Source organism: Protopterus annectens, chromosome 9.part0 (assembly GCF_019279795.1).
Source record: "Protopterus annectens isolate FY-2018-M chromosome 9.part0, PAN1.0, whole genome shotgun sequence".
In the NCBI taxonomy this organism is placed as follows: domain Eukaryota; kingdom Metazoa; phylum Chordata; order Ceratodontiformes; family Protopteridae; genus Protopterus; species Protopterus annectens.
In genome coordinates, this window is record NC_056743.1 from 1,108,867,600 (window position 1) to 1,108,883,052 (window position 15,453).

The following is a 15,453-nucleotide window of genomic DNA, read 5'->3' on the forward strand; positions in this document are numbered from 1 at the left end:
CTTGCTCAAAATTCAGTTCCCTCCAAACAAAACAGAAGTTTGTTTGCTGTCAGAATTTGTGATCTTTAAGGTGAAACATACCTACAGCATTTCATACTTAATAACCCCATCGTTTTTATTTCCTCTAGAACAATCATGCACACAGTTTCTAGGCTTCAACTGGTTGCAAAAGTACTGGGATTTAGAATTAATCTCCACTAGGACATAGTCACATTATTATTATTTTAAGCATGCCATGGGAAATGACATGTTAGCTTCATTGTTTTGACTTCAGAAACCAATATAGCATTTTGCTGTAAGAACTTTCAATGAAAATGATTTAAATTATTAATGAACAAACAATTTAATGATTTAACGAGTGAAGCAACTACATATACTTTAATTAATGAACAATTTATTCCAAGCAACAGAACTGCTGACTTGTCAGCCATTATACACTGAAGTATTTCTAAATGATCTGTTCATAAACAGATATAGGTGGCCATTAATGTGTTTGCAAATAAAAACTCTGACAGTTAATATTTCTCATCAGTGTAATATAATCAGACAATTTGATTTCAGTAAAAGCTAAAGACATGGCCTCAAATGAGGCAGTAAAACGCATCAATACCAATAGTAAAAAAAATTGCAAAGTAAAATTAAACTAATGAAATGTATTCTTAAGTCCTTGGGTGCCTGATTTTGCATCTCCATCCTCACAAGTGGATGACCTGCTTAAGAAGTATATTGTCTTACTCAATTGTAGGAAGTGGATGAAAAACAAAAATAACAGTGGAAGTCACACCAAACATGTGGAAGTCATCTTCATGAGACTAATCCAAAGTGCTGTGCGACAAATTGTGAATCGCACACAATTGGTTCCATTAGCTTAAGTATGCATCCTTTGTTTTCTTTTAAAGAAGATCTAGATCTGTTTATAAATATATTCCATTTTACATTGAGGATAGACTGTTTTAATTATTGCAACTTACAGTTAGCTATGGTAGCAACATTACATGTAAATATTTGAAAAGTAAAATCATTTCCCACATCACATGTGGAGAGAAGTTGAGAAGTTAACAGCGAAAGTGTCTATATTTGATGCACAACCCCACCAGAAGATCTCTGTCCTTGAGCTGAAGCACTCAGAATGGCTTGCTTGTTGAAAAAAAAAAGAGCATCTTTATTTCAAAGGCAGATGAGTATTGTGGCAGCACTTGTAAAATGAAAAGGAACTATCCCGGGGTTTGTTCATCTATGATGATTTAGCCAAAACCTGAGATACCTCCCAAATGCTATGGCTTAAATTCACTTTTGCCTGCACTAGATGAAGATATGTTTGCATCGTCAGATGTTATCACCACATACCAGACGAGATACTGTAGCCAAAGGATTCCCAGCTATTAGCGTCAGTGTGGTACTGTCTGGAAAAAGAATGATTCACTGCATGTGAGGTACGATGCATTCAGTAACTCATGACATGGACACTCATGCACTGAACTAGAAAGACCATACGTCAATCGAAGTACTACAAACTATACCAAAAATGCTGTTTCCAAAATATCTTAGACTTAAAACTGTATCCATTTTATCCTTGTTGGCATTTGACTGGCAATGGTATGGCCTCAAATCTCATTTGCCTTACCTAAATCTATTGGCAGGATTCACCACATACCAAATTCTGACCTCTGTCCCATTGTATCTGTGCCAACCTTGCAACCATTTTTTTGTCTTTTCATGTACAGTAATATCTGAATGGCCTAGTTCATATATCCAGACCTCTTGATTTGCTGCCCAAGAATAGCTGGAACTTGAATTCTGTTTTAGAGAATTATCTGACTTCCAGACAAATCTTAAACATAATACACCCCTGATTTTTCAAACATTCACCACAAAGCTGAATTTCTGTCTGCTAGGTATTTTGAGAATGTGTGGTATAAAGATCTTTGTTCCTTGGAATGAATCTGACTTGATGAGTTTGCACTGCAAGCAACCATAATGCTCTACTTCTGATACCAGAAGCAAATCTATGGTAAGTGTTATGGGACAATTCCTAAAGCAACCTAGAAATGTGAAGGCATAGAGTCTCATTTTTGTCCAATGTATTACACAGTGCAGAAATGATGGAAGCTATCAACTTATAACCTTACTAATGACATGAGGTGCAGAAACTACTGACTTATGAATGACACTTAAAACTCTTTTTCATTTATGTTCCTCAGACTTTCAGTTTGATACGTTCAGCTCATCGGAACTACAGGGAATAGTTGAAATAAACGTTTGAACCAGTGGCCTATTTGCTTCATACAGTATCAAGGAGATACAGAAAATACTCCTGAAAATGTACCATGCGTTACATGTTTAAATTGCGAAAAATGGACAGTTAAGATTTCAGTACTATCATTTGTATTCTTAATAAGGTTAGTGGATGGTATATAAAACTTAATGTCTTACAAAATGTATCACTCAAATGAATGGAATGCCCTCATTTGCTTACTCTAAATGCAGTGGCAGGTTCTGTGCACTCCTAAAAATCGTACAACAGCAACTCTTACTTTGTGCCTCCCCACAATGTGGCCATTTCCTTCAAGGCATTGTATTTTACTCATTACTATAAGAGGTGAAGGCATTGATGGGAACTAATTAATTCATGTTTAGTCTAAGGTATATAGCAATGCTTGAGGAGTAGCAATGTCATACTTTCCCCGACGTATCCATGCCTAACTTCATCTGCAACTGCTTCTAATTTTAATCTATTATTTAATGACTTCTTAATGGTGCAGATGAGTCATTAGCTTTTTCAATAACCACAAACAGATTGCACACACACGCACACCCACCCCACATACACAAAACATTCATTGAAAAGTAATGAGAAAAAAAAGACGTAGGGGTTAGACGTCATGACTTTGGTGACAAATTCTGTAATATAGTTGCACAATCGGCTGTTTTCACTTTTTTTTCCTAAACGGAAGCTGATATCCCTGATACTCAAATCAGTACCCTGTTAAAATTAAACTTAGTAGAACATTCACTTCTAAGAGTAAAGAAAGTTGCTGCAGTTTTAGCAGATACCAGTATATAGATTTCCATGCATATTCCACATTCATATACTCACTAACATCTTCATGTCACAGTCCTTATGGAGGCCGATGAAGGCTTCACTTGGATTCAAAGTGAGCTCAGCATAAAGACCCTTATTTTGGGAAGACTTTTTTAGGTCTCATGTAGTGTGCATATGCTGGTATGACATCTGCATACTATTTTTTTAATAAGGTGAGCATAGGGCCTTTGTACTAGTACACCTTAAAAATACAAATGTCACAAAATGGATGTGAAATCTTGCTGTTTCCCTCACACTATAACTTTCGCATCGATACTACTGTTACATTATACATTATATCAATTGTGAATTTGAAACAAATAATGAGGTTAGTACTTGTAGATAAAAGTGTAACCACAGTTTGCAAACTGCAGTACCCTAAGTGCCAAACTGCCATTGTTACATTGGATTCTCATTCACCACTAGCTATAGTGGCTCCACTGACCACTCATTAGATATATCAAATATACATTTTGTTATATGACCCAATACACATTTTTCATAACAGACAACTTTATTGACCATCTTCTTAATGCCCCAGATGTAACTTGCCACCCCCTGTACCTGACAAAGTTTTCCCTGAAAAAAAAAGTGTAAGACTGACTTACACAAATAACTTGAGGACTTCTTAGACACCAAAGAGACTCAGAATGATTGAAGTGGGGTGTTTCTAAGGAGACCTTACAGTGCCTTATACCTTTAAGTAGTATAACATTTCTTAAGGGAGAGGAAATTCATAAGGGGTTACATTCAAACCACCCCATACACAGCTTTGCAGTTTTATTGTCCCACTGTAGACTGATGTTCACATGTAACTGGTCTAGAAGATGTGTTTGAACCACACATATACAAATGTATGTGTGAAACACTCCAGCATGTCTGAAGGTTAAGTAGCAGTCTGTAAGATATATAGTGCTGAGATTCTATTCATACCAGTCAGTCTGCAAATTTCAAGTGTATTGCAAGGTATTTATCCTCAGTAAGGAGCAAAGAGAATGGGGCAGTGAGAAGTCCGGATGGGTCCTGGAGCAGGCCGCAGCAGGTGGTGTGTGAGCGGTGGTGCTTGTATGAGTGGAGCAGATGTGCGTAATGACAGGGGGTTAGATGAAGCAGCTGCCATTGCTGCAGCTACAAGAGGATTTGGAAAAAGTCCAGTGGTCAAAGTTTTTGGAAACTCTTTATGGAATGCCAGGCTCGTCTGCAAAAGAAGAAAAGAAGTAAAATCAGTAAATCACCTGCATCATTTTTAGAAATTGTTTATAATAAATAAATGGTTTCCTAATATACTTTAGTGGAAATAATAACTAAAGATTTGTGATACAATCACAAGAGGTTTTACCCTTTTACAACCTCACTAAAAAGAATTAAGCAAAATATCTTGAAAGCTGACCATAATAGTTTATGTGACTTTAAACATTCAGGAGTACCTGTTCCAGGCAGCAGAACAGTTCATTACTAGACAAATATGCTTCTCTTTATTGCAGTTTTATTTGACTGTTTCGTTAGGAAATATTAATACATCCATGCATGTGTTTGTACATAAATAAATAACAATGCTGATCTGTCATTTTGCTAACCATTCTGCTAACGTTCTGTAGTTGCTACCCTGGAAATGAAAAGTATGTATTTTACACCAAAGGCCTTTTATGTCATTCATGTTTCACATCACAAATGCATTTATTGTCATCTATGAGCAAATGTGATTTCTGATGTTCCCTGTCAGAATAAAACTGCATCACAATATGTGTACAAATATAGTAGTAAGCATTACATTCTTTATATCCATTCTTTCATTTTAAACAATGTGGCGTCCATCAATCATTTGTGTGTCATAAATACATAGTTTATGTCTGAGTGGCTCAAACAACTTGCAATTTCTTAAACCTCTTTAATGATGCAAGATGTCAAAGGCTGAAGGTCTTTTACTACTGTTTACTTTTATACAGGTTGATTACTGAACATGCCTGTTAAATTATTTAGATTAATGATATGTTACACTGGCTTTGCAGATATTAGTCATTTTATTCTGTTGTTCATCCCATGCAACTGTTCCATATTTATATTGCTGGGTACCCAGAAGAACATGCAACAAGCACTTGCCCACTATAATAACCCAGTTAAAATAAATAAATAATGTATCGGTATAGGAACTGATGTTTTACAACTTGAAATGCACATTTTTTGTGGGTAAAAATATATTCATGAAATGTAAATATTGTAAATAGAAGTTAAATTTTGGTACAAGATATGACACAGCTTAGACATGATTTAAACTAGTGCTATTTATTTATGTATTTATTTATTAACCAGGTATGTGAACTATTTTGGACCCTTTAAAACCATGCCATGGGTCACACAGGAAAAGGTGAATGCAACAGTGGAGAACATTTTGCAGCAGGCAATCAGAAAGCATACATTTTTTCAGGCTTGTTGCAACACTCAAGAGCACCAATAGAAAGTTCAAACAGGCAAAAGGATAGCATACAAACTCTACACTGGGAGTCAGGACTTAACCAAGACCATAAAACTGTGAGTTAGAAATATTTTTTTCTAAGCCACTTCAAATTTTCAAGTAATTTTTACTCTCTTCAAGACAGGCAGCTCACACTTCCAGTTGAAGGATGTTTTACAGACTCTCTCAAACAATCTCAAATAAAAAACATGTTTTTTTCCATCTCTTAATTAATTTCATCAAAATATTCAATATATGGTTAAACCAAGTTCCAAAACAGAGCCGTAGGTAAACCATCTGGTACCCTGGGCAGTTCTGCAGACTAGCAACTGGCCCATCCTTCAACCTGAACTTGTGGAACAAAAGAGGTCTTCCTGAAGTTGATAACTAAAAAAAAATAAAACACTAAACTCCAGTATCAACTACAACTTAGCAACTTCAAAAAGAATGCTGGTACTGCACTCCTGTTCTATTATCAACTGCCAGTTTCAACCCCTGATACCTTACATCCCAGTCTGGTGCATCCTTCACTCCACCACCTTGTTATGGGTCTTTACCAAAATGTCATCTGGAACATTCTATGCAGTATTCAGGAACACATACTGCATGACACTGTTTCTAAGAGACTTTCTTAGTGTGCTATGAGTGAGTAATTTAAAGACCAGTGTAGCACTACAGTGCCATGAAGTATCTTTATCTTGTTTCATACCTATGAAAATAGATGATAAATTAAGCTTCACAACTACTTTATTCAATCCTAATCTCTTGAAATAGGTCAGGAGCACTTTGTTTAAGTTCTATGTTTTCCAGAGCAAGCCTACTGCTCTATTATGTTTTCCTTGTCAGCTGAGGTAACACTTAAGTGCAAAACTAACTTACTTAATCATAAACATTTTTAATGAATGCCATTTTACCACACAAAAATGACCATTGATAGCATCAATATCCCTCTTCTGCGAATGCACCTTTCCTTTTGTCAGCATTTTTCTGCACTTTGCCTTTTTGATGCATTTTTTTGTGATGCATTTTAGTCTGCACAAAACGCTCCCATTTATGTTCCCTTTCTCCCCTAAAGTCTCTGGATCTGTTTTACATTATCTTTATATCTGTTCTTATCTTCGTAGTGAAACTGACTGGTTTCCTTATAACCTTGGTAAGCCTTTAACCCTCCCTTTATTCATCCTTAGAGACAAATATTTATAGATGTTACAAACCCCCCATCTATTTGCTCTCCCACTAGCTTCCAATTTTTTAACCCCAAATTATGTGGCAGCTTACCTTTAATACTGAGTCCTGGTAAATGTGAAGTAAAGATCTGACATAAGTATTTCTCAGTTTACCACCCCCCCCAGAATGATATTGATGATTATACCATGACCCCCCATTAATATTCCAAAACGTGCATGCTGATTGGCCAGCGTGCACGTTGTAAATCGACTTATACTAATGGAAAAAGGTCCGTCGCCTGACTTTTCCATTAGTATAAGTTTCTTTTAAAACACTGTCTCGCTATGTTAAAAGAGTTTAACATAGCGACACAGGTTTTAAAAAAGCAACAGAGATCTCCGTTGCTTTTTTTAAAGCTGTCTCGCTATGTTAAACTCCTTTAACATAGCAACACAGTGTGTAAAAAGCAACGGAGATCTTGCTTTCTCCATTGCTTTTTTTTAAACCTGTCTCGCTATGTTAAATGGGTTTAACATAGCGAGACAGCTTTAAAATAAGCAACGGAGATCTCTGTTGCTTATTTTAAAGGTGTCTCGCTATGTTAAACCCATTTAACATAGCAAGACAGGTTAAAAAAAAAAAGCAATGGAGAAAGTAGGATCTCCGTTGCTTTTTACTGTTTCGCTATGTTAAATGGGTTTAACATAGTGAGACAGCTTTAAAATAAGCAACGGACATCTCCGTTGCTTATTTTAAAGCTGTCTTGCTATGTTAAACCCATTTAACATAGCAAAACAGTAAAAAGCAATGGAGATCTTGCTTTCTCTGCTGCTTTTGGCCACAGCTCTGATGTACTGCGTAGGCATGCGCAGTACATCAGAACTGCCTCGGATACCAGCCAGCTGTGGAAGGGCAGCAAAGAGGCATTATACAATGCCATTATTTAAGAAAAGTAATTATTTCTTTTCTTAAATAATGTCATAGTATAATAGCAATAACCCACTTCTGGGTGTGGGTAATGCGGGATTTACCCACGGTTGTCTTTGTTTGGTCCCTCGGGCTTCGCCCTCGGGACCAAACCACGCCAACCATGGGTAAATCACACATTACCCACACCCAGGCGTGGGTTATTGCTATATTCTTCATTTCCTGGTTTCAAGTGATATCTTTGAATCAAACTCTTTCAAGTTAGATAATTCAGTCATTCTGTTCCAACTCTTTTAGAATGAATACTTCACTCAATATGTTCTCTACTGCAGAGTCTGTATAGTAAAATATTTCCATCTGCCTCTGATGGATTGGGGTTTCCCTGTCATTACCATCTTCTTCCTCTCTATGCATCAGTTGATTTTGTTTCTGTTCCTCATGATAACTTTAGGCAACATGATGAGGGCATTCATGTATACTTTTCCACTTTTGCTGCAGCTGAATTTAATGCTAAAATACTGACCTCCTATGTTTTTTTTCCTGATATCTCTGCTCCCTCTGTACCACATTCACTATGTTATATCATTTGCCCTCATTATTTTCATTCGCCCACAGGAATGACTCCTCCACTTTTCCATATCATGCATTTGTAGATCACCATTTTCATCATGTACCATAAACATGCACTATCCACTACTGTCATTAACTCATGTATCTGTTATCCAAACCTCTGCTTCACTTTCTACCATACGTACTTCCAAGCTGAGGAATCTTCCTTCCTTCCTTGGCTTCTGGCATTACTGAGCACCACACTTGTTCTATTCCCCACTAACATTCCTGACATAACTATGGTTCCTGATTTCTTTCATCTCCTTATGTTTTTTTTTTTCTGGTGCCCTTCTCTTTATCCATTTTTCCATTTAATTGCTGCCTTGTTCGTTCTTTGCCTGCTTGTTTACTTGCCTGCTTGTTGAATTCCTTAGTTATTTTTCTCTGCCACTTTCCTACCTTCAGCTCTTCCCTGAGTATTACTAATGTTATCCTGTTCTTCCCCTTCCTGTTTTGTTTGCACATACCATCGTTTTTATTATATTCTTTATCTGTGTTTCTTTCTATTGCCGTACTATTATCTCTTTCTATTACGTTGGCTATCCTACTCTGCTGTCAGTTCCATTCATTTCAACTTACATTCACTTGAAATGCAGCTTCCTGAAATCATGCCTGCTTTCTTACTGCAGATATGGGAGGCCACTGAACAGATTCACTTTCATGCAGCACTCAGCCCTTTCACAAATTCAAACCTTCTAAAATAATGCTGGAGCCAGAGTCCAAAGAACTTCCCAAACAAGATAAAAAGTATAAAAGGATGTTTATAAAGCACTTTCATTCTCACATAAGCATGACTTTATCAGACTGTCCCATAATATCACACACAGCAATTTATACGATTTTGAGTGAGACTAATTGAGCAAATGCTTGTAACATTTAAAGACATAATATAAAATGTTAAAACAATGACTAAAGACATTAAAATTTGACCAACAGTTAAACAAATACAAGACTTATATAAAATTACAAAATAAACTAAAAATCATCCCTTAGGTGAATTTTTACTGTAGTTTAGCTGCTCTCAACTTTAAAACAGGCTGAAAAGATGTGTAATCATTAATTTCTGGGTAATACATAGTATGTAGCTTAAGTTACCATCTAAGGTCTTTATTTTCTAATGTTGTTTTAACATCCCCACCTCGAAGGTTCAAAGTGACTTGATCCAAAATTGCAAATTTAAACTTTGAAAAAGTCAGACAAGTAGTTAAATAAAGCATTATTTTCATTGTGATTAGAAATATCATAACGCTGTTTGTATAATCTTGTACAAAAGTCACACTCAGTTTTCCCTATATAAAATGCAGGGCATCCTGAACATTTAACAAGATACACCACTAATTTTGAAAGACAATTGCCTCTGTAGAAATGCAGTTTAGAGTGAACACTGTTTTCTAAAACCAAACTTTTCTCTTCAAGAATAAATTAGCACTGATTTCATGTACCACACTTTACATTACCTTTCTTTTCATGTTCGAATCCTTGACTATTTAACCTTCCTTGCTTTTTTATACTTTATATCTTGTTTGGGAAGTTCCTTGGGCTCTGGATCTAGCAGTATTTTATTTGAAGGTTTGGTTTTACTATAACGCTACACTTTTGTTGATATACTTTTCACAAATTCAGACCATCAATGCATCTGCACAATGCTATCACTTCCTTGGTTCTCCTCTGCTGCTTTTATTGTCCCTTCCACTAGGTTATTAGTTTCCACAAGGATCACCTCTTGTTTCTTGCCATTTCCTTTAGGAAATAGCCTAGTCAAGATTAGGCACATCCTGGTAAAGGTTTGACCTGGACAATGTACACATTCCCTAATCTTACCTTCCCTTCTGTCCACTCTTGATACCACTAGTGGTACAGTCCCCACCTCTACCAGTATTCTTGCATCAACTTTTATGGTATTTCTATCTGTCCTCTGCATGTAATTCAGAATTCAAAGGAGACGACAAACAGGGCAGCTCCCTAATTTATCAGCACACCTATACCAATAAAATTAAACAGTTAGAAGAGGAAGGAAAATAAAAATGAATGGAATGCAGCTCTCCCCAAAACTGAGTATGCATTTTTAATGAAAGTGACAGTGTGGAAATCCTGCACATTGTGCAATTTCTTTCATTAAGAAGATTGTGGCATCCAATGACCTTTGCACCACCCTTGATAACACAGGAATGCAATTTCCCCAAAATTCATACAATGTAAGATTTTAAAGTTCTTTTGTTCCTACTACAGTTCCTTGACTTGTCTTCCTAGCAGATACTAACATTTACTTACAGTTAGATCAGAGGCAGTCCGCAGTTTTTTGTGCCGGCTTAGGAGAGGGTTGGGCTTCCCTGCGACACCATCTCTGTGCCTTCTACTTGAAATGTGCTACAGAAAATGAAACAAACAACTGGGTCAGATATTTAAATAATTAAAAACAAGGCTTGGTTTTGTTGGTAATACATTTGCAGCTATAACCATGCTTCATATTTAACAGACCTATGTCACCTCCTCTCTCTCTCTCTCTTTCCTGCTAATTTGATGCATGTGCCTGTCTCTGGTCTACCCTACTTTTGTCTATTGATCAGGGCCTACAATTGGCTGTAAAGAAACATTAACTGCAAACTTCTGGTGCTGCACTTACAGAATCCTGAAATCAAGCAATCAATAAACTCTAAGGCTAGAGACAGTAAAAGTCAAAGAAGCTGTTATCTGAAAGGAAGAGACTGAGATGAGAAATGGGTACAGCTGTACTCTGCTTTTAACATGCAGGTCATGAAGAAGAGAAGCAGGAAATACGTCAGTTTTCACAAGGGCATCTACACCTACATACATTAAATGCAGAACACCCATTTCAATTACCCACATGTATACATCCCCAAACCCACAGATGAAAATTTAGCATATGTATAACTAAAGGGTCCCTATTAGATCGACGAAAAGGCTAAACGTAGAACGGTTTAGAAATCGAAAATGCCGTTCTTTGGAATCGGTATTGTGAGATTGCGGTACAGTGAAGATTGGAAAATATGCCCTTTCCTCACTGTAGTGCAATCTTGGAAGTTGTTATATATAATTAGCAGGGGGGGGGGGTTGTGGAGGGCGCAGCCACCTACAATACTTACTTTGAAGAACGGCATTTTCGATCACTAAGCCGTTCGATCTTTAGACTTTTTGTCAGTCTAATAGGGTCCCTAATTAAAAGAGGTGAAATAATAACTCATTTTCTACAAGGATAGAAAGTCAGCAATACCCAGGGTTTATTTACTTAAAGCTTTGGAGAAGTGATCAGTACTGATATTTTAGGCAAGTCCTTGCCTTGATACACAAATATAACAGACATAGGTGCCTACAAACATAAACAACTAAACCACTAGAGCAGAAGATGTTACACATGACATTACTGTAAGCTGTATATCCTCACATCTATAATATTCACATGCACCCCTCATCTATACATAAGAATATTTAGAACCTTTTATGCCAACAGGGTGTCACCTCCCAGCAAGAGGTTTTCTAGTTTGATTCTCAAGCTGGGGTGCCTTATGTGCTGAGTTTGCATATCCTCCCTGTGTTTATATGGATTTCCTCTGGGTGCTTCGGCTTCCTCCTATATTCTAAAGACATGCAGTAGGTGGATTGGACACTTTACATTGGCCGTAGGTGTGACTGTAAGTGGAAATGTGTGGTATGGAAGAACAGCCATGGCAGGGCTAGTCACCCAGCGATGTGAACCTTGCCTCTAGAGGACTTTCACTGTTGAAGTGGCACCCTGATCTCATGTGCAAAAATCAGAAAATGGGTTGTGCATAAATGGAAGGATTCAAAATGATGAGGAACATGAAAATCTATCAACATCAGTTTGGCATGTAGGTATCCATCCACAGCTGTGTCCCTGTAAATATATCTAATTCTCCAGCCAGTGCAGTTCAAATGCTGCCTGTAGTCACCAGGCCTCTTGGTAATGATGTACCATGGGAATAACATTGCTACTCCAACTTTTGTAGTTGCAAAGTGCATTATGCATGTGTGATGGCATAGGATGCCAAAACTCTATGTATACTGCCCCTTTAAATGTACTTTATCATTCTACATTGCATCATACTTACCTTTCTTCACTCATTCCCTCATACATGCAGTTCACTGAATGGTTCAAGCCTTTTCTATGAAGAAATGCTTTCCAAGCATGGAATCTCTCTTAAACAAACACACACACACACACACACACACACACACACACACACACACACACACACACACACACACACACACACACACACACACAAAAGCACACACACACACACACACAGACATACACAAGCACACACGCACACTCACACACACACACACACACACACACACACACACACACACACACACACACACACACACACACACACACACACACATAGCTATCTAGCAGCTAGGTTTACTCCCAAACATAAATATTTAGTGAACAAATAGGCAAGGCTGAAGGCTGATGCATGCTAGCACATTTAAGGGTGTGGGTTCATTTTCTGCCAATTATTTCTCCAAAATTCCAAGTTACCTTATAAGTTGCAGTGATGGATGGATCCCTGACTACAAACTAAGTGACTTGAAATTAATTAGCAGATCAGTCACTGGAGGAGCCATGGAAGGTAGGGTGGAAAGGAGTGGCATTTTATTAAACTGACCAATCAAGAGGGAGGAGTGGGACTTCCATCTGCCATTTGGCACTCCCCATTTAATGGGACATACTGTGATTATAATAGCAATGGCCATTAAATTCGGCATTAGAGGGTAGGTCTGAAGCTGATTGATGTGTTAGGTGTAACATTATCTATGACTGAAATGATGCACATGATGTCAGCAATAACACCCAATTAGGGTATTCCAAAAAATTCCCTGCATATACAATAGCATATATGATACTGATAGAAGTTCCTCTCTGTTTCCCCCTTTCCAAGTCTAACAAGTCAATACCTGTTGGGTAATTCTGCGGCATTAAAGTTGGAAACAACAGGAATGGAAAGGACAAGGTCATCAGCTACAAAGTACATCATGTGAGGGGGCAAAAAAAATACCCAAGGTAGCTACAAACTATATCTTTCTCAGCAAAGCATAGTTACTTAAAATAATGAACATTGCAGCTGTGCTCTGTTGAAAAGTGATGCTTTTAAGTGGGAGAAGGTTTCTGTTTTGCAATTTAGTGATCTATTTAGGGTAACATAACTGGTAAAAAGTATCATGACATATAGTCAGAGGACTGGCAAAGCACTTCCATGGCTAAATTAGCACAACAAGATAGACAGAAACCTTAAGGCAAATATGGAAAACAGTGCATTTTGTTATTTGTGGTGCCAGATGAGCTTCTTTTGAAAATGAAGTTCCAGATTTCTATACCATTTTGTGGAAGAAAGTTGTAAATAACAATATCTTAAACTGACCTTCTGGTTCTGATGTATTTCTGACAAAAGATTTGTCCACAATTAATCAAAATGTATTTATTTTATTTTACATTTGTTTATTGGGAAAGTTAGACAAATTAAGTTGCCTTTACTAACAGAGTTGTTAAAATATATACACAAAAAAAATGGAGATTTGATTTCTGTCTAGTTTCTGGAAAGTCAATGCTTTATAGCTGCATCAGTTGGCAAAAACATATAACTTTATGTTGTTTAGCAATATTTTTATCAGGAATGTTTTCTAAAGTTAGACATTCATGTAAATGTAGTGCTAAGTATGTATTTATTTTCATATTTGCACTTGTTAACCAGAATAGAGCGCTGATCCACATGGATCTTTTGCAGCCTCTGCCTGAAGTACTGCTTGCTTATGTGACTTGTTTAAACACAGGTTGTGGTAATACAGAGCTGGACTAGAGTGCAGTGTCAGTATTTTGCTTTGTACGGCAGTGAGTGGAATTTGTGGTAGTACATTCAGATCAGAAAAAAGAAGTATTTTAATCTATGGAAAATGTTTTAGTTTGCATAAGGTAGTACATTGTGTTAAGTGTGCAAGATGAAGAGAAGCAAAATCGGTTAGACATCTTAAGGCACATCCTGTTACTCTCTATTTTTCTAACAATGCATAGAATTGGTAAAGATGTGGGGGTGTGATGGGGACAGTGTTAAATGTTCTGGCAGTTACCCAGTGCTCAGAAACACTTGTGTCCTTTGTACTGCTTGTGTTCGTCATGGGAAGCTTTTAATAATAGGGACGATTATGATCAGGTCTGATCATAACCAATTTAATATGAGTACAAGACATGGACGCCAAGAAATTCACCTTGTGAGTGAGCTGTGAGACCCAACCATAATTCTGTCTAGTGCATAGAGCTTTATCCTAAACTGATCATTTTTCCTCCGCTTCCTGTGCTTTGTCCTGTAGACACTGGTCACTATAGATAGATGTTAGAGAGCACTTATAGCTTCCTGCTTCATCCTTCTGTCTTCCTACCCAGGATCCACATCCATGCAGGATCTGCCAACTTCTCAATTGTTTGCTAGACTTACTCTGATGCAGGTGGGGCCAGTTGTGGATCCTAAAGTTATCCTGGGGGTCCTGGCTGTTATCTTCGGCTGAAGGCATTTTTAGCTCAGGTGTACCCGTTACTCTCACATCCCAGAGTACTGATATGGTTGCATCTGAGGATCGGGTGTACAATGAAAATATAGAGTGTTTCACCCCATCTCCACATGAGCTCAGCCATGCCCACCACTCTATCACCTCATTGCACTATGCCCCCTCAATATGACATCCCCAGTTTCCACCATGAATAGTCACAGGGAATGCCCCCATAGCCACCCATCCCACCCCTGCTGCTCCACCAGTCACCTGAGCTGCTAACAGAACCATAGTAAGCTGGGCTGCAGTCATGACTTTATCCCTCTATTTCACTGGAATGCCTACATGTGCACCGCAAGATATAGATAAGTATACTTTTATTTCCCAGTTAAGTTTTACTAAAGGTCTTTTACTAATTATTGTAGTGTAGGTTTTTCCAGGGATTGTCATGTAAATTTCCAACATGATCATGTATGCCACCGATTGTGGAGGGTGGCCATGTATACCCAGTACAACATTACAGATAGTCAGTTTTATCAATTGATGGAATGCTTGGATCACATGCGATAATCACCAAATATAACAGCTATATACAGTCACATACATTGGTTATAAATACCCCATACTTTGTTCACAGAGTAACCTACATCCTAACTCCCATGCAGGGAGTACCTTCTCTCTCTTAAAT

The 15,453-nt window shown here is 37.5% G+C and overlaps 1 protein-coding gene across 5 annotated transcripts in view; it reads right to left on the minus strand.

Annotated features, from left to right (window-relative positions):
- Positions 1-359: 359 nt before the first annotated feature.
- Positions 360-15,453, minus strand: part of ZNF385A (zinc finger protein 385A) — a 1,202,383-nt gene continuing 1,187,289 nt past the window's right edge. For all 5 annotated transcript variants that reach the window (XM_044083966.1, XM_044083965.1, XM_044083967.1 and 2 more), the window contains 2 exons: positions 10,509-10,604; positions 360-4,280 (listed from right to left, as the gene is read on the minus strand). In XM_044083966.1, the coding sequence (XP_043939901.1) occupies positions 4,059-4,280; positions 10,509-10,604 (318 nt within the window). In that variant the 3' untranslated portion in view covers positions 360-4,058. The remainder of the gene's footprint in view (positions 4,281-10,508; positions 10,605-15,453) is intronic.